This window comes from Ambystoma mexicanum, chromosome 5q (genome assembly GCF_040938575.1).
Source record: "Ambystoma mexicanum isolate Mex_15411 chromosome 5q, UKY_AmexF1_1, whole genome shotgun sequence".
NCBI lineage: Eukaryota > Metazoa > Chordata > Amphibia > Caudata > Ambystomatidae > Ambystoma > Ambystoma mexicanum.
Window position 1 is genome coordinate 40,926,284 of NC_090933.1, and position 22,262 is coordinate 40,948,545.

Genomic DNA, 22,262 nt, shown 5'->3' on the forward strand with positions numbered 1-22,262 from the left:
GATATTCATTTGTCGGGTGAGGCCATCCAACTCAGAACACTGGATTCTACATAGTTCCCTCCTCATAGTTAGTTTAACAAAGGCAAACTCATGGTTATTGCAGTGTAAATGCCTAATGCTAGTCCTACTTCTTGTAATCCTCAGGGAAATATCTGAGACAGAGGACCCAATAAGTCTCTGAATCTTATAAATATCAAAATTGTTAATCTTCCAATCTAGGGTGGTTTTATTCAGGGTAGCCCATATGTTCTAATTCAAGGCGTTAATACTTTTGGAGGTCCATCTGACTGCATTCCCTGCCATATTGGAGACCATCTGAGGCTGAGATCTGAACACTCTGGTGATTATAGCCATGTCAAAGAATGCCATCTGAATTGAGTGGTCACTACAGGCATTTTGAATAACAGTGAATGGTATGCATCTGTTCATCAGATACTTATCAAGATAGATGTAATCCAAGAGGGAAGAACTATTCCCTCGATGCCAAGTATGCCAAGATATCTCATTACAATCAGTATTCTTCTTCCCCACCAGAGGTTGTAGGCCCAGGGTCCCTAAGCCCATGTACCTGATTTTTCCATTCTGGCTTTTTAGTTGGATTCGACTTGGGACCAGGTGCATATCACAGAGTTCCCAAGGAGATTTTTTTTAAATCACAATCTGCGTTCAAATCACCAACCACCAGAATTCGACCATTCTGGTTCTTCACCACCCAATCATCAATTACCTGGCACACCTTCTCCACAAACACATCCACTGCTGATAATCCCTTATGCCAGCAAATGTTCACAACCACAATTTTAAGAGATCCATTTGCAGAAGTAAGATCCACCCCCAATCCCTCAAAGGGTAAGCCTTCGATGATTATCCCACTCAGACCAAGATTTACTACAGCAATCAACAGACCCCCTGAAGGCCTTCCCCCACGGCTACCTTCAGCATGTTGGTTGAATATCTTGTAGCCATCTAACATGGGAGTTGTAGTCATCCATGTTTCTTGTAAACATATACAATTGGCCTCTCTTAGATTAGCCAGGCAGCTTTGATTGCTAAATAAATGTTGATTCCCTCTAGTATTCCAAAATTTTTAGGCATAAAGTGATGTTTCTATTTTCCCCTTCCAATGGGGCTAACTGATTATCGTACACGTTTCTGCCACAAGGTTGAGATGACAGCAGCTCAATCAATTTGTTTTCCAGTTCCTTCTCAGAGGCAGGCCTCACAGTGCCCCTCTGGTTACCCACCAAATTTCCCACACAAAACACCCCATTATTCTGTTTGCCTTTTGTATCCAGAGTAACTCCCTCCATAATCGGCACTTGCTCAATTTCAAACCACATATTCATTAGAGCTTCTCGTTGGGTGAGAATCAGCTCCTTTATCAATGGTGTATTTAGGTATATGATGCTGGTGTCCAGGTGCTCTCTATCCGGAAAGGCCACTCTATGTAGGTCTACAGAGTCCACCAAAGCCAGTGTCGGGAATTGACCTATTCAATCAAATCAGTTCTTCCAAGCCCAGCAAACTTTTTATTCTAAGTTGGTGGGATTCTAAGATCGGGCGCTTGTTATTCAGCTTAGTATTCCCAGTACCTTTCAATTTATTTCCCAGAGTCTCATCTCCATGTATTACACTACACAGCACATAGCATGTGCAGCACATATTCTTTAGCACACTGCCCTTCCTGCAACACTTGTATGTTGCCCACAGAGCAGGGTATGGGCTGGTGGCAGCCACATGCTGATTTTTACAGTTGCTCCGGTTCTTCCCCATTTTGGGACACCCAGGCCCTGCCATAGGAATCAATGGATTCCTGAACACAGGCATGATGGCCACTGAAAGCTTCATGGCTTCCAGCCTTTCCCTTCCTGTTTCACAAAGTCCTAAGAGGCCCTGGCTCTGTCTCCCTTCCCCTGATTGGATGTTGGGTGGAAGGACCATATAGGTCTCTGGGACAGCCCCTGCTAGAATGGTAGGACCCTTCCCAGGGACTGCTTGTTTGGGTACACCCTAGGGTGGGACCTGAATGAATGGCAAGGGGAGTCAATTCACATTCCTTGTTGTTAGTGTTTGGTTTTGGTTGTCACAAGGCCTGGGATCTGCCTGACCCAGCCCTGACTGAAACAAGTGAATGCAGTGTGTGCTCTGAAAGGCTGGGAGTTGCCCCCAATACATATCCACTGTTTTCAGTGTCTGGTTTTGGGCAAATGGCTTGAATGCCCGTGAGCCTGATTGGGTGCTGCATGGTGAATGCCCTAGTATGCGAGTGGCTGACTGAGCCTACCTCACCCTGAGTGAATGGGGGCGGATTTGTGTAAAACAGAAGACCCCTCAATTACCTCTGTTTCATTAGCCAGAAATCTGAAGTCAGAAGCTTAGAGTGTTTCTGGAGGCTTGTATCCTGAATCCTGCTGGAGGAGGAAATCTGCTGCTGCAATTCTTCTTCAAATCCAAAGGCTGCTGTGCGGATTCAAGGACTGCTAAGAGAGGACCTGGACAGGAGACCTCTTCCTGTACATACAATGAGACATCATGCTACTGCTGTGCTTCACCATAAGTGTCTGGAAGCCAATCCTGAGTACCTGCCGTCCTGCCGAGGTATCTTTGTGGATCCAGAAGATGATTTTCCAGACATCTTGTGCCCAAGGAGTCCCCTGCATCGTCCAGGGCCAGGAGGCTGTTTGTGACCGTTGGAAAGCCAGACTGCTGTCTATTGCCCAGAAGAGGGGGTACCGTGGCATAGTTCTGCTTGACTCCCGGATCTTGCAAACTTCCAACCAATGAAGAAATCCTCAAGTAGCTATAGTCCACGGCTGAACAAGTCCAGTGTCACCGACTGCAAAAAAGTGCCCGCTGGTGGGTTTCCTGCCATTCTGAACCAAGGAACGAGTCCCAAGGGTCCAAACTTGTTGGTGGCCCGCAGCGAAGTCCAGTACTTGACTCCAAGTCGCCAGAAGCTATCCTGTCATCCGTGCTGCGGCTGTAGAACCGAAGAACTGGACAGCGGCCAACCAGGAATTACCGAAACCAGACACCTAATTCTGTCACTGTACCCATCGCCACCGAAGGTCATCGACGAAAACCAAAGGACTCATCTTCACCTCCCAAGCTTTGCCGAGGTACACAGTGAGTTTCAGCTTTGTGGGACAGCAACAGCCGGCGTAGCAACCCGACCAAGGAGACCACTGCGACAGACCTTCAATGCTGCCTTTCTGACCGTGCTCAATTCCCTTCTTCTGCTGGACAGCAACGACCCAGCGGTGACTTCTTCCAGGGGAGGTTCATCCTCAAGGGGTGTTGTCGAGTAAAGCAGAGCGACTCCACCACTTCGCCTTCCAAGGCACCCAAGGTACTCTGATGAGGAAGAGGGGCTTCCTCCCTCAGGGTCCATCCAGGGGTCTCAGATTCATCTTGGGGACCAGCTGCTCTGTTGCTTCCCAGGTACTTTAGGGAAATGGGACCTAAAGAGAAAAAACAGCCAATTAATAAACATATAAGGACTGGGTCTTTAATATAAAAACAAAGTATAACTTAACTTTTATTGCAGGTTGCCCAAGTAGGGGGATCTCCACACAGAATTGCATTTTATCCTGAAAAGTATTCTGCCATGTTCAGAATAATCATTCTACCTGCATTTCTACAACTGTGGTTTTAAAGTTAAACAGTGGGCCTCATTACGGGTCCGGCAGTAACCGAGCCGGAAAAAAAGGCACGCTACCGTCGCACCTGTATTACCATTCCGCCTCCGTGATTCCCGGAATCACCGGGGCATTACGACCCCAGTGACCCGGGAATTCCGGAGGCGGAATTGTGTAAGTCCCCATTCCCATGGAGCCCCATAGGACTCCATGGGGATGGGGACAATGGAAACATTGGTTCCGTCTGACAGAGCCAGTGTTTCTATGTTCGCTTCAGGCGGGTGGTGTTAAACCCGCCAGGTCAGACCTGGCAGGAGTGACACCTCCCGCCTGCAGGACTCTTAATCAGCCGGTCCGGAAAGAACGGTGGCGGCGGCCACCACCGTTCTTTCCGGAACGGCAGGGTCGTAATGAGGCTCAGTGTATAGTAATTTTGGTGCATTTTATTCCAATTACAGAGTGGTGCATTAAAATAACTGTGGTACCGCATATCATTGAACATATTGGGCCTCCTTATAAGTTTGCAAGTCCGGAAACAAGGGTGCTGGTAAGCTCACCGGCACCCTTGTTTCCGGAACCGTAAACTATGAGTCTGCCTTCCGGAGCCACTGTGTCCGACAGGTCTGACCCTGCCGGGCGCAGCGGCCACGGTAGGCAGACCGGTCATGGAAAGCACTGGCACCGTTAGCAACGATTCTGGTGCTTCCGTGTCCCCACTTGCATAGAGTCTCATGGGACTCCTTGGGAATGGGAACTTACATTTTACCGGTGCCTGAATTCCCGGGCCGCCGGACTTGGAATCTCCCGGTGGCATCGGGAAGTCAGGCGCCTGTAAAATTTTACGAGTCCGGCGGCAACCCGCCGGTAGCACTGGCAGTGTTACCGCCAGACTCGTAATGAGGCCCATGGTTTTAGCTATTGAAGTAGTGCCTTAAGTGCAACGTGAGTCGTATTTATTTGTATATATGCACCTAAACCTAATTTGATCTAATAAAAGAACTGTGTTAGCACATAACCTAGTGTGTAGACATTCCTTTGTGGGGGTTTGGGGATTCACTGTACCTAGGAACCAGCCTGCATCACCTCCCTTGAACCTCAACCTTGCTGTCTAGTCCATTACTCCCATTTGAGAGCCTTGGCTGAGGTGCCTCTACCTCAATGAAATAGTGAGTATTGCAACAGACACCCCCTCCAGTCTTTACAAGCATAATTTATTCTTTAATTTTAACTGTTATTTTGCATCTGTTTTTTTATTATTGGATTGGATTTATTTTCTCAATTATATGTATCTGTATAGAAAGCTTTCATTGGTTGAAGTTTACTAAAGTAAATAAACAACATATTCTCAATAACATCTTGGCGCAAACTGAGGGACATGTAATGTTTTGTGTTGGGCATGTTGTTTTATGTTGTGATTAGCTTATTTGATATTTGTTTTTCATTGGCTTATATATGCTTAATTGTTTTCTTTCCACAGGTGGACAGGCTAGAAGTAGTAAACAAGCGCTATGTCCGTGTGGTATTTACACCCGGAAAGTTTCCTATTGAAGGGGTAATGTCTGTGTTTTCTTTCATATACTGCTTTCTTACTGACCTAATAACCAAAGTGCTGCACAGTAGCTTTGTTTTTCACTTAATATTTCTGCAAATTCCTAACCTGTCTGATTCAAACCATTCTACGTAGAGAATTCGAACATGTTCATCCAAGCTATTTATTGTTGCACATTTGTCAGTTCTCCCAGTGGTTCCCAATGAGCATTTTGATTAAAAAATGTAGAGGGGAAAAGAATTTACCTACAAAATTGTTGGCTGAATAAAAAAAATTAAGATTGAAATTTTGATGAAGGAGACAGATTGGTTGTAGAATAATATGATGCCGCTGAAATTCATGTTCGAATGGATTTTGTCCTCACATGTATTCCTCATCTTTTATATACTCTGATATCCAGCTTGCAGCTCTGAAACTTTTCACAGCACAGGGCGCCATGCTTTGTCGCCGACCTAGTGTCCTTAGACGGACTCCATCCGTCTCAAGTATGACATCAGCGTCGGTATAAATGGCACGCATCGTGCCCGTTGCTTCAGTTCCGTTTTTCCGCATAGCTTGCTCGAAATGGTTCACTTGCCTTGGCATGTATTGTTTGCTACACAATTCAAAAAATTGTTGAATTATGTCTTCATACACTTGGAAAACGGGATTCACATGCCAATTGTGGTTCTAAGATGTCTATAATTGATCCGCATTGGGTATGTCTTAGATTCTTCAGAGATAAGAACCTCTGGAACACCAGGCGCGTCATAATCTAGTCCAAAACCAAAAACTGGGATTTCCTCCTCCTCATAAATAGAGCTCATCAACCTGAAAAAGTATTTTTTTAGCCTACGGTTTAAAAACCTTCAAAGATGTTGTCAGAGGCTTTGACAGTGTTGTGTTAGAAGCCGATGGGCACAAATATAGATTCCCCTTCCAGCTTCTGCTGCTCAGAAAAAACTTCAACAGGGTGCATAGTGGACCTTGACTCAGCCGGCTTGACTCGGTGCTCGATCGTCGGCTCTAGAGGTGACGCTGAGTGTCATACATATACTACGTCACTATGCCTCTGTACCTCAGTTCCCACCTTTTTTCACTTGGGTTGATAAAAGTGGGGGTGACTGTGTGGTAAAGGTGGCGGCGGGGTGGTCAGTCTGTTTTATGAGGTTAAGAGGAAACATACCCCATTTTTGGGTCTTTATGAAAAATACTTAAATCCCATTTTCCATTAGAAGTCTGTTTGCCTAAAGTGAAGGGTCTTAAGCTCTGCTCATTTTTGCTTGTATATTCTTATGAGCTTTCATCAGGATAGTTTTGCATCTAGCATTGGATTACTGTTAGATTCTATGCTTTTGAATATTTCAAATAAACAAGCTGGCTGTGCCTCTTGTACATTGTGGTGAATTGGAACAATGCCCCATCAAGCTTATGGGTATTGGGGTGGTCTGGCAGCCTGCATCCCAGACTGTTGAGAAGAGATTCCCTGAGTTTCTTTGCCACCTCCCATTGGTGTTAGTGATGAACGTCTATATTTATGACATTAAAGGTACTGGAGACCGGATAAACAAAATGTCTCAGCATACCTTGCTTAAAGAAAACATTTCTTCTGCAAACGTTTGGTTGCCGGGAGCAAATACAGTGGCAAAATAAAGAGGTGATGGCTGGAAGGTCTTGAATAAATCTTAACCACTGGCATTGCTCTGGGCAACCGGGTAACCCTCCAGACCATCGTTCTTCACCTGCCAAGCCATTAAAAAAGGGGAAAGATGGGGGGCATGGCCAAGATGGCGGGCTGAGCAGACGCAAAGCTGCAGAGCTCCATCCCGAACCGCCGTGAAATTAGTCCAAACACAGTCAAATACGCTTGGATATTTACCAGAGTCAAGCAAGAAAGTAAAGAAGCATTGAGCGAGCGCTATCCCCTGTGGAAGACATCAGGGAGGGAACGAGGACAGAGCGGGAACCGCGGTCGCCAAGGCGGAAAATGGCGGGCGGACCCTGCTGACGGCGGAAGAGGAGGACGGTCCGTGGAGAAGGCTGTGGAGTGGTCCGGAACTGACGGGACCTGATCAGAAGCCCTGGTTGGGTTCAGGGGCAGTCGGCAGGTGGGAGCAGATCACCCGGTGTGCGGCTCCCCCCCTCCTCCGGTTGTGCAGAGAAGTGCTGTGGGGGGAGGTGAGCATCGGTGGAGCGGAGGGCAGGCAGGGAGCCCTGTCGGGAAGAGGATTCGGCGCAGCGGTACCGAGAAGCAGCGGCATTGAGGAGGAGCCTGAGAAGGCGCAGTGACTCTCCTTGAGTAGGGGCTGGAGCACCGGCGGGGGAGAGGGAGCTGTGCGCTCCTGCTGGTGCTCGCCCCGGGCAGGTGAGAAGGAACGGAAAGCAGCGGGGAGAGAACGGGCAGGGAGACCTCAGAAGATGGACTGCTTAACTGGGGGAACAAGGTGGAAGGCAACCCTGGCAGGCGGAAGTCCCGGGGGCAATTGGAAAGACTGGTTCAATACCGGAAGGTGGTGGTCACAACAGGAGAGGACCCTATCTGAGCAAGGGGACCCCAGAGGCATTAAAAAGTAAAACATTGTGGGGTAGCAGAGGGGAGCCCCTCAGCTGGAGGTGGGGAGCAGCAAGGATACCAGTAGGAGGAGAAGGAGAAGTGAGGACTCCCCGGAAGAAGCAGCAGCCCGGGAGTGCAGGGAGCATCCCTGGAGGGGCAGGAGGAAGACCCGGACGGAGAAGGTCCCACTGAGGGCCCATAGACCAATGAGGACGACGACCCCAGGGGGAGACCCAAAATAGATCTGGTGAGGGGGGTGAAGGAAAGTGCTAGAGCGGAGCGCACGGATCGTCCTGATCCATGCAAGGGGCTTCAGAGAGGAGGGCGACAGTCTGGCAAAAGTGTACAGAGAAACCGGGAAAGGAGGCATGAGAGGAGCACACCTCTGAGCAGTGTTGAAAGGGAGAGCACATAGGCCAGGAGCGAAGTAGTGCTGATGGGCCCTAAGAAGAAGAGCTTGAGCACACAACGGAACTGGGAGCAAGAGGGCGAGACTGGTCTCAGCAGCTGCAGGGCACGGAAGAGCGCCTTAGGACCTTGGAGGAAAAATCCAAGGATTTAGAAAACTTGTCTCGGCGAGACAATGTGCGAATTAAAGGCCTAAGGGAGGGAATGGAAGGGGCAGACCTGGAAACTTGTGTCCGAGAGCTCTTTGCGACCCTAGTGGAGGAGGACTATGCACGTAACATGGGGATTGACAGAGCGCATAGGACGGGAATTCGAAGAGTGGAGCTGGGGGCTAGGACCAGAGACATATTGGTAAAGCTGCACAAACATAAGGACAAGGAACTGCTAATGAGGGCTGAAAAGAAGAAGGGGAAAATAGCTGGATGAGGTTGTGAAATCCAACTTTATCATGATCTGTCTCAGATTATTTTAGTGAAAAGAAGAGCAATGAGACCCACTCACAGAGGAGTTGAATAAGCAGAAATTGAGGTATAGGTGGCTTTACCCAACAAGACTGCAGTTTCGTATGGGCAATGAAGAAAGAAAAGTCTTGCAGGTGAAGGAGGGCATGAAGATACTGGGGATGACGCAGGGTGAAGCTCCTGGGACCGGACCGAGCGTCTATGTGAAGGAAAGGCCTGGAGAACAAGACCGAGAAACTTCAGGATGGACCACGAAGAATTCAAAGAAAACGTGATTGGAGGCTCTGGAGTAGCTATGGGTTGTACGGACTAGAATACAGGATGATGAGAGGTAAAAGTGAAGGAGGAGGGCGGGGAGTGGGGGGCGAAACAGTTTGCGGTCCACTGGCGAGGACCACACTGAGAACCTGGATGATCGATCCAGGGATATTTGCCTGTAAGGGGGTGGGGGGATACCAGTTCTGGAAGAACTAAGCTGCTGTTGGAAATGTACTCTCTACAACAAAGGGAACTGGGAGTGTCGGGTCTGCAGAGAGAATTTAATTACGGCAGTTCGGGGAGAAGCATGAAGCTGCGGGGAAAGGATGCACTAGTTCATTGGGATCGAATGGTGTCGAGATTGGGCAAAGGGAGCTTAAATATAGGGCGGGATGCACAAGTTGATATCTCGGAACGTAAGGGGCTGAACAGTCCAAACAAAAGGGTTGCGGTTTGGAGGAAAATAAACCAGGAGGAGCCAGCGATTGTGTCTCTCCAGAAAACACACTTGGCCACAGGTGGTGAGGGGCGCCTTAGACATAGGAATTATCCCACACAGTACCATGCAATAGCGGCGACCAAAGGAGCAGGGGTAGAGATACTGCTGCATAGATCATTAAGATTGGAGGGGGCAAAAGTGAGGCGAGATGGGGGAAGGAAGGCACGTGATGATAAAGGGACTACTGAGGGGGCAGCGGTACACAGTGGCATCGATCTATGCACCGAACCAAGGTCAGGAGAGCTTTCTCCTCAAATTTCTGGAGGCGGTGTGCAGGTTCGGGGAGGGGGAGCTAATAATTTCGGGGGATTTCAACTTAGTGGCAGATCGGGAGATGGACAGGTCTGGTGGCTTGAGGGGACATGCAATGGGAGCAATGTCCGTCCATTTGCTGGGAAGGCTCCAGGAAGGAGGAGTTAGAGACGTATGGAGGATATCCCATCCACGAGAGAAGGATTACTCTTTCTACCCTCACGTTCATAAGTTGTACTCTCGGATTGACTATGTCTGGGCAGCGAGAGGAGTGATCCAAACAATTGGTAGGACACAGATAGGAAGCCTGACGGTATCGGATCACGCAATGATCTCGGTAGAATGGGAGGAGGAGAGCCGGCGGTGGGGGGCGGGGAGAGGGAGGCTGGAAGACTATATCTTGAGAGATCAGGTGGTCAGACAACATACAGAGAACGAGATATATCTACTTATGGAAAGGCTGGGTCAAGGGGGTTCATGGGGGAGACAGTGGCGTAACACAAAATGTGGGGGCCCCCCTGCGAGCCATGCTGAGGGGGCCCCCCAACTCGGCAACAAATCACGGGTTGCGCCACACTCTGGGCCGGCCTAGACTGTCACGCTTGCACAATACGCATGAACGTGCTGCTGAAGGGGTATGCCGCACACTGCACTAGGAAAAAGATATAAATATGTGTTTCAATGCAATATACAGCACACTTTCTGAGATAAATTGGCTATAAAGCCAGAGTGTTTGCAATTGTTTTGTAGGGTAACACAATCCAATACATGCAAGTCACCAACAGTGCACAGGAACATTAATGCTTCCAACTGGCTGCACAATGTAGACCAGTGTAAACACGTAATAACATTATAGTACAGAATGCCAGGCCACATTTAGACATACCTAGACTGTTTTCAGCAAAATGCCAGTCAAAGCAATAACACTCATCAAGAAGAGAGCACACAATAAAGCAAGTGTCTCCATGGCCTCGAACAACACGGCCAAACTCTTTAAAATCTGCAAGGAACTGGTCAATCCTGTTGTGGTCTATACCTCTTCTGTTCCCTCCCATGCCCTCTGTACAGCTCTGGCCTCTCATTTCTCTGCTAAATCTCAGGACATCCTGTACTCTGTCCTCTTCCTCTCTCGGCCCATTTTGGCCATCTCTTCTCTCCTCCTCCTTTTTCCTCTTTCTCTCTGACAACACCTGACGAGGTTTCTAGACAAGTCCGATCTATGAAAGTGTCGTCCAAACAGGTGCTCCGCTGCTCCTCCAGAACCATCAAAGCCCATATTGACACCCTCGCTCCAGCCTTGGCCGATTTCTGTAATCACTCTTTCGCCACTGCAATGTTCCCCTCTCCCTTTGAGCACTCCCTTGTGCACCCACTCCTCAAGAAGCAGTCTGCTGATCCTACCTGCTGGAAAACTATCGCTCAATCTCCACCTTTCCTGAGCAAACTCTTGGAAAAGCTTGCCATCTCCCAGCTTACTCTCCACACTGAATCTGTTGGTTGTCTCCATGACCATCAGTCTGGCTTCAGAGCTGCCAGAGGCATGGAAACTGCTCTCCTTAACACCTGTGCTGCTCTCTAACCTTGATTCCAGCATTCCTTCTATTCTCATCCTTCATCTTTCCTCTGCTTTCGACAGGGTCAACATCGCCATCCTGATCAATCGACTCTGTGAGAACCTGGGCATCACAGATCAGACCCTAGAGTGACTGACCTACTTCCACTTGGACCGCCACTCCGCTACCAGGTCGATCGTGGTCCCATTCTCTCCGCCACCTCTCTCTACCTGTGGCATTCCCCAGGGCTCTATCCTCTCACGCTGGTTTTTCAACCTCTACTTGGCCACTTTGGCCTCCCTGATCTCTACCTTATCCTCTAACTTTCAGTGTTGTCCGGATGACTCAGCTTTCCTTCAGGCTCCCCTCATCCTCCTCTCCTCTCTTGCTCATTCCTGACTGTCTATCCACGATTCAGGATTGGTGCGCCTCCAACAATCTCTGCCTTAATGCCAGTAAGACAGAGATCCTTCTCATTGGGACCCTTGCCACTGTGTTTCCTCTCTCACTATAGCAGACCACCTTGGGCCCTCTTCCTTTGCCTTCCTGCGAGGCAAAAAACCTTGGCGTCATCTTCAACGCCACACTCTCTTTCTCTCCTAACATCTCGGACATCACCAAGAAGTCCCACTACCAGCTGCTCCTCCTCAAAGGGACTCTTCCCTTTCTCACTCTCCACCAGAAGCTCACTGTCTCTAAGCTGGACTACTGCAACAGCCACTTTCTCAATCTGTCTTCCTCTAGTCTCCTTCATCTGCAAATAATCCAGAACAGGACTGCAAGACTTAACCTTGGCCTCAAGCCCTGGGATTGTATTTCTCCAGCCCTGAAATCTCTCCACTGACTGCAAGGATCAAGTTCAAGAACCTTTGCATTGCCCACAAGGCTTTCTGGGGCCAGTGCCAACACTAAATCCAATTCTCTCTTCCAAAATACCTTCTTTCTCTAACCCTTCACTCAGCTACCTCCAACTCTCTAAGGCTTAGACATTTCTCCAGGCAGAGAGTGGGGGTAGACCTCCCTCCTCTGCTGGTGCCTCCAACTGGAATGGCCTCCCTGCCCCTCTCAAACTTGAGGCGGACAACCTGAAGTTTCGGAAGCAGCTAAAAGCTTTCCTCTTCTCTGCTGCTTTCGCTCTCTCTCCCCCCCTGCTGACCTACCTGACCTACATGTCTGCTGTACTGACTGGCTGCTTGGCTACCCTCAGAGTCTCTCTGAGTCCAGGCTCTTTCTTGATTGGTCACCCTTGCACTGCCTCCGGGCCTACCATGCACTTAGGGGCTGTAACTGTAACCCTGCAGTCCATTGTTCTCCTTGCACAACCAATAGCTGCTCTGCCCTGGCTGCACTTACTGAGAGCATTGCTGCCCTGTTTTCCCCTCCCCTCTCACTTGCACTTCCCTGCTCCCTTTTCCCTTGCACTTCTCGTTCTCACAATGACACAAGGCCTAGTGAGATTGTTTGTCTTGTCCTCCCTCTATCATCCCTCCCTTGTGTACACTTGTGTACAGGCGCATTATAAATGACTTGAATCACATCATATCAGTTTATCACAGATGCCCAGAAAAATATACAACGCCGCAGTAAGAAATGGCTACACTGGCAGCACCCAAATGCCAATCTAGCCAGGTAATTAAAGTTAGCAGGACTACTTTATCAGAAATGTCCAGTTAAAAGAAAGTCATACCAAACTGAGGAATGACTAGACTGGCTAAATCAAAATGCCTCTCTAGCCACTAATACCACATATCATGCCTGCTTAGCCTGGACATGCACAACCATTATGATTTATCACACAATCCTGCCCCCCCACACATCCACTCTCCCTCCCACCCACCACCCCAACCTCCACAATCAGCTCCTTGGCCCAGAATTACCTCTGTGTCCCTCTTCCTTGTCCCAGAGCTTTCGTATGAGGCTCCTTGCCTCATAGGTAAGTACTGGGATGAGGAACAGTGGGACTAGGAGTGATGAAGATTATAGGTAGCTAAATCAGGCATTACCTCCATGTACCTCTACCTCTTCCCAGTACTTTTGTATGAGGCAGAGTGCCTCAAACACACGTACTGCCTCGTATATAAGTACTGGGACGAGGAAGAATAGGGCTAGGAGTAAGCAAGGCATTAAACACAAGTAGTAGCGCAACACCATTGAGTTGACTGGGCTTCAGCACTACCCCCCCTGACATTTTGGGCTATATTGACTCAACTTGGCTAACCTTTAGAGCAGTTGCCAGACCGAACAGGACACAGATTTTAAACGGCACCTGGTTTTTGCTGTTAACAAGAACCCAGCAATTACCGACGTAAAGCATTTCACTGTTAGTACCTGCATTCAAATTCCACATTGTTTAGGCGATTGAAATCGTGATGTGGGTTTAGTACTTGCATGCCAGGGGAGTGATTGGAAGGGTAGAGAGGGAACAGGAGACTTATAGGAGAGAGTTAACTGCTTGTAACATTGAATCTGCACTAGAATAGTCTCATTAAAATGCGTAAATAATTTGGATGCGCCCACACAAATAAGTTTCCCCCTCCCCACCGCATGTGAAGTTAGCGCCTCTCCCAACATTTGAAGGGTTAGCCCCCCCCGAAATGAAGGTTTTCTTGTGCCCCTGTACACAAGCACACACACCATTCACCTTATACACACCCAGTCATCCACACATTTAAGTGTGCACCCTTTCACCATACACTCACACAGGTAGCCACCTATACATTTATGTGTGCACCCTTTCACCATGCAGGCACACCCCCACAGCCACCCATACATTTAAGTGTGCACCCTTTCACCATACACACGCAGGCAGCCGGCTATACATTTGAGTGTGCACCCTTTCACCATAGACTCATACACGCACACCTCATGGAGTTGAGGGGGGGCCCTATTACTTAAAAAAGAAATTGGGGCTCATTACGGGTCCAGCGGTAACCGTGCCGGTGCTACCGGCGGGTTGCCGCCAGACCCATAAAAAATTACTGTGGCCTGACTTCCCGGTGCCACCGTGCTATTTCAAGTCCGGCGGCTGGGAAATCAGGTGCCGGTAATTTCGTTAAACCCCAGACTCCACGGGAATGGGGACACAGAAGCACCTGCACCATTGTTAACGGTGCCGGTGCTTCCGTGACAGGTCTGCCTACCGTGGCTGCTGTGCCTGGCAGGGTCAGACCTGTCGGGCACGGCAGCCCCACCAGGCAGACCTGTAATATGCCGGTCCGGAAACAACAGTGCCTGTAAGCTTACCAGCACCGTTGTTTCCGTTGTTTCCGGACCGGCATGGTCAGAATGAGCCCCATTGTTTCTTTTTTAAGTCACTAAAACTTCATTAAGAAATTATTTCAGTTAAGGACCGAACCATAATCAAAATAATTTCTTTATGATGGCTGAGTGGCTTCAAAAACAAACAATTTCTTTTTGAAGGCATAGGGTTCCCCAACTCCCCCCCCCCCCCACCCCATGACATGGAGGCCTCCAGCCTAGGGTCTTCCATGTCATGGGGTACGGGGGCCCTCAGACTTCAAAAAGAAAGTTTCTTTTTGTAGTCACTCTGCCTTCATAAAGAAATTATTTCTGTTACAGAAATGTTCTTTATGAATGCAGAGTGAATTTCAAAAGAAACTTTATTTTTTTAGAAAAAAATATATTTTTTTTTTTTATTTTATTTTTTTTACTGGGGCCCCCTCCCAGCCATGTGCTGGTGGGGCCCCCCCGCACCGCGTGGGCTGCGGGGGCCCCTGTTACGCCAGTGGGGGGAGAGATGGGATGGATTTAAGCGACATATTAGGGGACACTTCATAAGGGTAGCAAAGGAGATGAGAGAGCAGATGGTGGAAGCAGAGTGGAAATTGGAGGGGGAAATCAAGGTTCTGGAACGCACACACAAGGAAAAAGGGGCAACCAAGGCGGCTAGGGAACTAGCTCATGCGAGAGGCCAACTCAGACAGATAACTAACAGAGCGGTGGAAAGTACCTTATTGAAAAGTAGGCAGAGGTTCTATGAACAGGGAAACAAGGTGGCGGTGGTTCTAGCACCGCAGATAAGGGTGAAAGACCAAAAAACGTTCATAGAGGTGTTGGAGGAAAAAGCGGGGAGGAAGGTGGGAGCGGAAGCTGATAAGAGGAAGGTGGTGAGAGAGTTCTACGCAGACTTATACAGGGAAGAGGTAGTGGATGAGGAGGTACAAAGGGGATACTGGAGAGGTGGGAAGGACTGCGCCTTACGCAGGAGCAGGCAGACAGTCTAGAGGAGCCGATCAGGTACGAAGAAGTGGTCAAGGCGATAGCCCGATTGAAGGGCAATAAAAGTCCAGGGGAGGATGGGCTGACCTCAGGGTTTTATACGACATTTAAGGATTGTTTGGCCAAAGTCTTAACTGAATTATTTAACTGGTTCCGAGAGTCGGGGGAGATATCTCAATCAATTAATGTGGTGCATTTAACTCTTATCTCGAAGCCAGGGAAAGACTCACGTCAATGCTCCTCTTATCGCCCCATTGCATTAATTAACATTGATGCCAAATTCTACATGCGGGTACTGGCGGTCAGATTGGAGGGAATACTACCGGGGCTGGTGCACCAGGACCAATCTGGTTTCAAGGGGCAGAGTGCGTTCGATAACATAAGGAGGATACTCCATATCATCGATAATTCGGGAAAGGGGGTGTATCACGGCCACATGCCTGATGCTGTTAAATGCCGAGAAGGTGTTTGATTGTATTAATTGGGCCTTCTTAGAACAGGTACTGGGGAAGATTGGGTTGGGGCCAAAACTCAGGAAAATGATTCTTGCAAATTATAGGGATCCCCGGGCAACAGTTAGAGTGAATCAGGGGTTGACTGAACCCTTCCCGATAAGGAGGGGAACAAAACAGGGTTGCCCATTGTGCCCGCTTCTCTTCGCCCTGGTAACGGAACCATTTGCACAGCAGATCAGGGAGAGTGGGGAAATCCAGGGGGTGGACTGGACGGGGTATCAACACAAAATTGGTTTCTTTAGCATGGGGTCTGGCATGGATTCCCATGCTCATGGATGTTCCCCGTCGTCAGGCTGGGATCCTCGGTAAAGAAAAAAATCAGTTTGTTTCGTTTCTGAACTGTCTTTCTACTAGTAACCAATCACTGGTCTCTGGGTCATACTGCCCCCAGCCAATGACTACCCTCTACCTAAGCCCCTCCTCTGGCAGCTATCTTCAGATTTTTACCACACGTTCAAGTGTTGGGAGTCCTCGTGCTATAGCTCTCGAGCTTTTACTGCGTTTTGCGATTTTTAGAGAGAGTTTATTCAAATTTTTTCGGTCAATCGAGCCTCAAGCTCCACCGTTTCTACTTCCGATCAACGGGGACCCATTTCAGAATTTTCTATGCCCCTCAAAGGCGAAGTTTTCGTCGAGTTACACTTCTTGGAGGATTCCAGAAGACCTTGAGACCTACCCCGTGGACATGGCTCAGGACAAAGGAAGCTCGACGCCCGGATCCAAGCTGTTGAGGAACTGCCCTGGATGCGGATTGCAGAATGTGTTCAAGGAGGACGAGCATTCTAGATGCCTCTACTGCCTTCACGAAGACAAAATGCATGTGGTCAAGGACTGTGCGTTTTGCAAGAACATGTCGGAGCAGACCATGAAGGATCGGCAGATCCGCCTCACCAACTGGCTGAAAGGGGAGAGCCCAGCGGTTGGTGAGAAGAAGAGGAGGTCCGAGCGGTCTCCTAAGTCCTTTAAGGGCACTCCGGCGACGGGGGCCCAACAAAAGGCTAAGCACCGCGAGTCCGCTGGCACCGGGAGCGCCGAACGGTCGGGCTCCTCAGCTGCCAGGCAGGGCGTGCTTTCACCGACGACATCAACCATGAGCCAATGCTCTGGCTCGGGGAAGAGAAAATCGGAGAACCCGGCTAAGCTTCTGGAGAAGCCCCGGTCGATCCTGACGGAAACGGCCGAGGGGAAGCGAGACGGTGACCCTCCCCCCCAAGGTAAAGGCCTCAAGCACGCCTAAAGTCATGAAGGCCTTGATTCACCCGGCTAAGGCCTCTATCGAGGGAGTCGTGGCGGCCCTGGCGATGCCTGCCACCGCAGAGGGAATCCTCTTTTCAGCCCATCGATGAGACCCCCGTGAGATCCCTGGTGGAAAAAGAGGGGGGGGGCGGTGGGCATCACGGACAAGGATACAGCCTCTGAAAAGGAGCTGGCTGGAGTCGTGAAGATCCTCAACAAGAAGTTCGAGGAGGTTTGGTCCCATGGGAGGAATCCCGACGAAGAGAGCGACAGCGGTGCCGACGAGGTTCCCCTGGAGGTAGAGGTGGAGGATTCCACTCCCCAACCGTCTTGCCCGTCGCAGCCAGTACCCGAGCCACGGGACAACTCGGGAGCCATCTTGATGGCGATCCAGGCCTTATGTACGGAGATAAGGATTAGGTTACCCTTACCCCCAACAGACGATCCAGCGGAGCCAAGCCCGTCGGGCAGCCCTACAAGCAAGTGGAGGAGAGTTCACCCCCCCCCGTCCTTCCAGCCTTCACGACCCTCACAGCCTTCTTCTCCTTCCCCTGATCCTAGGGAGGACACAGGAACAGAGATGGCCACGACGGGGACGGATGACGACGGTGGTGACGATGGGATGGGCCTTCCATCACCACCCCCTCGGGCCTCTCCGCCCGACGAAATTGGCTCCTTTCACGCCATGATTGCCAGGGCATCCAAGCTCTTCGAGCTCTGCCCTGAAGAACAGAAGAAGGAAGGTTTCCTCTATCAACGGTGTGAGGCCAAAAGGAAAACGGTTCTCTCGGTCACGTTACTTGACGACATCTGGGACGAGGAGCTGTTGCTCCTGAAGAACCCGTCCACGGCCCCTGCCAAAATAGACCGGTATGAAAAGTAGTACCGGGTCCTGGATTCAGCCCCTCTGTGCCTTAGGATTCGGTCGTCTCGGCGGCGGCCAAGAAGGCGGCAGGGGCTACGGCATCGAATTGAAACCGACGCCCCCCCCCAGACGGCGAGGGGAAGAAACTGGACGCCATGGGGCGACGGGACATCTCGGCAGCAACGACGATTAAAGCGGCCAACGCCCTAGTGGTTGTGGCCCGCTACGACAGGGAGCTTTGGTTTAAGATAGCTCCTTTACTGGACTTCTGGACAACAAGAGGGCAGAGGGTCTGGAGATCCTGCAGGAAGGCGAGGTGGCGTCGGACCACGCCATAACGGTGGCCACGGACATTGTTGACACCGGTTTCTGCCAGTTGGGCAACAGTGTTTGTCTTCGACGGCGTGGTTGGCCCAAGGTGATCGATTTCCACAAGGACGTGCAAACCAGAGTTTTGGACATGCCCTTCGATGGGAATAACCTGTTTGGCAAGACAGTGGACGAATCACTGCAGGCCATCAAGGCCGACAAGGAGACGGCCCGGGCCTTGGGGGTTTTGCAGCAACAACGGCCACCCTTTCGGAACTCCGTAGGCAAGCAAGGTGCCTCCAAAAGATGCGGCAACGCCAACTTCTCTACGTACCGTCAGGCGGCCCGCTCCTCGTCGTAGGAGGCCTACTGAGAAGGCGGCAAGTCAGGAGGATCTCGTTGATGTCACCAAGGAGGCCAAGGCGGCAAGACCACTGCCAAGCAGGACTGAACCGGCCGTAGTGTCAGGCCCCCACCTGAGCATCCCGGTGGGAGGCCGGCTGGCGAAGTTCATCAGCGTGTGGGAGTCCATCTCCACTGACCGATGGGTGCTGGATGCCCTGGCTCGTGGGCAAACACTCGAGTTTTTAAAGAAGTGCCCCCGCATTCCACCCGTGGCCAGGAAGGAAAACCACATCCCTCAACTGCTGCTGGAAGTAAGGGCGATGCTGAAGAAAGGAGCCATCGAGCTTGTCCCAAAGAGGCTCCTGTGCTCCGGAGTATACTCTAAATGCTTCCTCGTAAGAAAGAAGACCGTCGGTTGGCGACCCATCCTGGATCTTCGTCGTTTAAACAAGTACATCAAAGGCCAGAAGTTCCGGATGGGCACCCTCCAGCACGTGCTGGGGCAGCTGGAGGAAGGTGACTTCCTAGCGTCGCTGGACTTGGAGGATGCCTACTTTCACATCCCCATTCTAAAAGGACATCAAAAGTTTCTCAGATTTGTAGTCCAAGGATGGCACTACCAATTCAAGGCCCTTCCTTTCAGATTGAAGTCGGAGCCCAGGGTATTCACCAAGTGCCTTGCACCAGTGGCGGCGCGGCTGTGCCTGCAGGGGATCCACGTCTACCCCTACTTGGACGATTGGCTCATCCGAACAAAGACAAGAGAACTCGCCGTCGGGCACACAGCGAAGACCGTCCAACTGCTCACAGATCTGGGATTCTCCATCAACTTCGCCAAATCCCACCTGGTTCTGTCGCAGGTCACGCTGTTTCTGGAAGCGAAGCTCGACACAGTAGCACGACTGGCCTCCCCGTCGGAGGAAAGGACGAAGGCCATCATGGGAAAGGTGCAGCGGCTGTTGACCATGGACGTGGCCAGGGTGAGGTCCATCAAGTCCCATCTCGTCATGATGTCCTCATGCATCTTCCTAGTGCGCCTGTGCAGACTGCGGATGTGGCCACCGCAAGAGTTCCTCGATGCCTGTTGGATGCAAGCAGCGGGCAGCTTCGAAGACAGGATCTTGCTCAACAAGACCTTCCGCTAAGCAATCCGGTGGTGGGGCACCCGTGTTCTTCTGGCGGGGGATATGGACTTCCAGACCCTGGTGCATCAGGAGACGGTGACGACGGACGCCTCCCTGGAGGGATGGGGAACGCACACCAGAGATCTCCATGCAAGAGGCCTTTGGCTCCCGCAGGAGAGGTCACTCCACATCAACGTACTAGAGCTCCGGGCAGTGTTCTGGGCCCTTAGGTCGTTCCTTCCGTCCCTCAAGGGCAAGGTGGTGAGGATCTTCACCGACAACACCACCACGATGTTCTACATCCAGAAGCAGGGAGTTACCAGATCCCCAGCCCTATCCAAGGAGGCGCAGGATCTGTGGCAGTGGGCCGTCACCCAAGGGATGTTTCTGGTACCCTTCCACCTGGCAGGAATAAAGAACACCATTGCCGACTCACTCAGCAGGGACCTGCGCTTGTGCCACGAGTGGGAACTGTGACAGGATCAAGTGGATCTGATATTCCAACAATGGGGCAATCCCCAGATAGATCTATTCACGACGGCGACGAACACCAAGTGTCGGAGGTTCGCCAGCAGGTTTCCCCAGCCGGGTAGCATGGGTGATGCCTTCTCATTCCCCTCGGACGGCCTGTTCCTGTATGCGTGGCCACCGTTGCCGTTGCTGCTGCGACTCATCAACCAACTCAGATGGTCCCGGTGCCGGATGATCCTAGTCGCACCGGCGTGGCCGAGACATATCTGGTTCCCGGAACTTCTGGACATGTCAGCGCCCCCCCAGTCAAACTGCCGATGGACGCGGATCTCCTCGCCAGAGAAGGAGGCGTCAGCCTCCACCACGACCGGGGGTCGCTGAACTTGCAGGCCTGGCTCCTACAGCACTAGAGTTTGGAGGGTACGGTATCCCGGCGGACTGCAAGGAGGTGCTTGCAAAGGCCAGGGCGTCCTCGACTCTCAAGTGCTATGGACATAAGTGGAAGAGGTTCTCTGTCTGGTGCCGTGCACAGAAGATTAACCCTCTGCGGATTACGGCCCCCCAGGTGGTGCCGTACCTACTGTCGCTGGCCAAGGCGGGGCTAGCGCACGCCTCTATCAAGATACATCTAGCGGCAATCTCTCGCTACACCAGAACTCCGGACGATCATCTCTGTGGTCCCATAGTCTGGTGAAGGAGTTTATGAAAGGATTGTTTCCGATCATTCCCGCCGGTGAAGGCTCCATCCATGGCGAGGGAGCTCAACGTGGTGCTGAGCAGGCTCATGGGGCCGCCATTCAAGCCTCTACATTCAGCACTGTTGAAGTTCCTCTCATGGAAGACTGCGTTTCTTGTGGCCATCTCCTCTGCATGACGAGTGGGAGAGATCCAGGCCCTCTCCTGTAAACCTCCATACCTGACTTTCCAGGAGACGAGGGTGGTGCTGAGGACGCACCCCTCCTTCATGCCCAAGGTGCCGTCGGACTTCCATCTCAACGAGCCCTTGGTGTTATCTGTTTTCTTCCCGTCGCCGGCTGAGAGGACTTTGCACTCGCTGGATGTAGCTAGAGCGCTGAAGTTCTACATGGACCGCACGAAGAGCCTTCGGAAGACATCACAACTGTTTGTGAACTTTGGACCTGTGAACCAAGGGAAGGCCCTCTCGAAGGCTTCCATTTCCAGATGGCTCTCCGGCTGCATCATGCACTGTCACCGGTTGGCAAACAGACCATTGCTCCGCCGTTCGAGAGCCCACTCGACCAGAGCGATCGCTGCTGCCACAGCGTTCTTGTCTGGCGTAGCCCTGCTGGACATCTGATGGGCTGTCCAGGGTCAGCCAGGCAGTGCTGCGCAACCTATTCGCCTGAAGGTGGGCCTGGTGAGGAGGTCAGAGTTGCTTAATGTTGAGTTGATGAAATGCTTAATGTTGAGCCTTGCCAGCTACCGCGGTTGTGCATGTGTGTACTGCTATGTATTCTTATATTCATGAGCCTGTGAATCCATGCCAGACCCCATGCTGGAGAAGGAACAAGCTACTTACCTGTAACTGTTGTTCTCCAGCATGGGTCTTGGCATGGATTCACATGCAAACCCTCCCTCCTACTCCTCTGCGGCTCTTCACTTGGTCCTACTGCCACTTTATGTGCTACCAAATCTGAAGATGGCTGCCAGAGGAGGGGCTTAGGTAGAGGGCAGTTATTGGCTGGGGGCAGTATGACCCAGAGACCAGTGATTGGTTACTACTAAGAAAGACAGATCAGAAACGAAACTGAAATTGATTTTTTCTTCTTTACCGAGGATACCCAGCCTGACGATTGGGAATATTCATGAGCATGTGAATCCATGCCAGACCCATGCTGGAGAATAACAGTTACAGGTAAGTAACGTGTTCCTTATTCGCAGATGACGTGATCCTGATGATTACCGAGCTGGAAATATCAATAACAGCAATTATGGGGGAGATACAAGCCTTCGCGAGGGCTTCGGGCCTTAAGGTAAATTTTGGGA

General features: G+C 50.7%; 1 protein-coding gene across 3 annotated transcripts in view; it reads left to right on the forward strand.

The window, feature by feature from the left end:
• Window positions 1-22,262, forward strand: part of AFG3L2 (AFG3 like matrix AAA peptidase subunit 2) — a 1,716,771-nt gene that overhangs the window by 541,020 nt on the left and 1,153,489 nt on the right. For all 3 annotated transcript variants that reach the window (XM_069620479.1, XM_069620477.1, XM_069620478.1), the window contains exon 6: window positions 5,116-5,190. In XM_069620479.1, coding sequence (XP_069476580.1) covers window positions 5,116-5,190 — 75 coding nt within the window. The remainder of the gene's footprint in view (window positions 1-5,115; window positions 5,191-22,262) is intronic.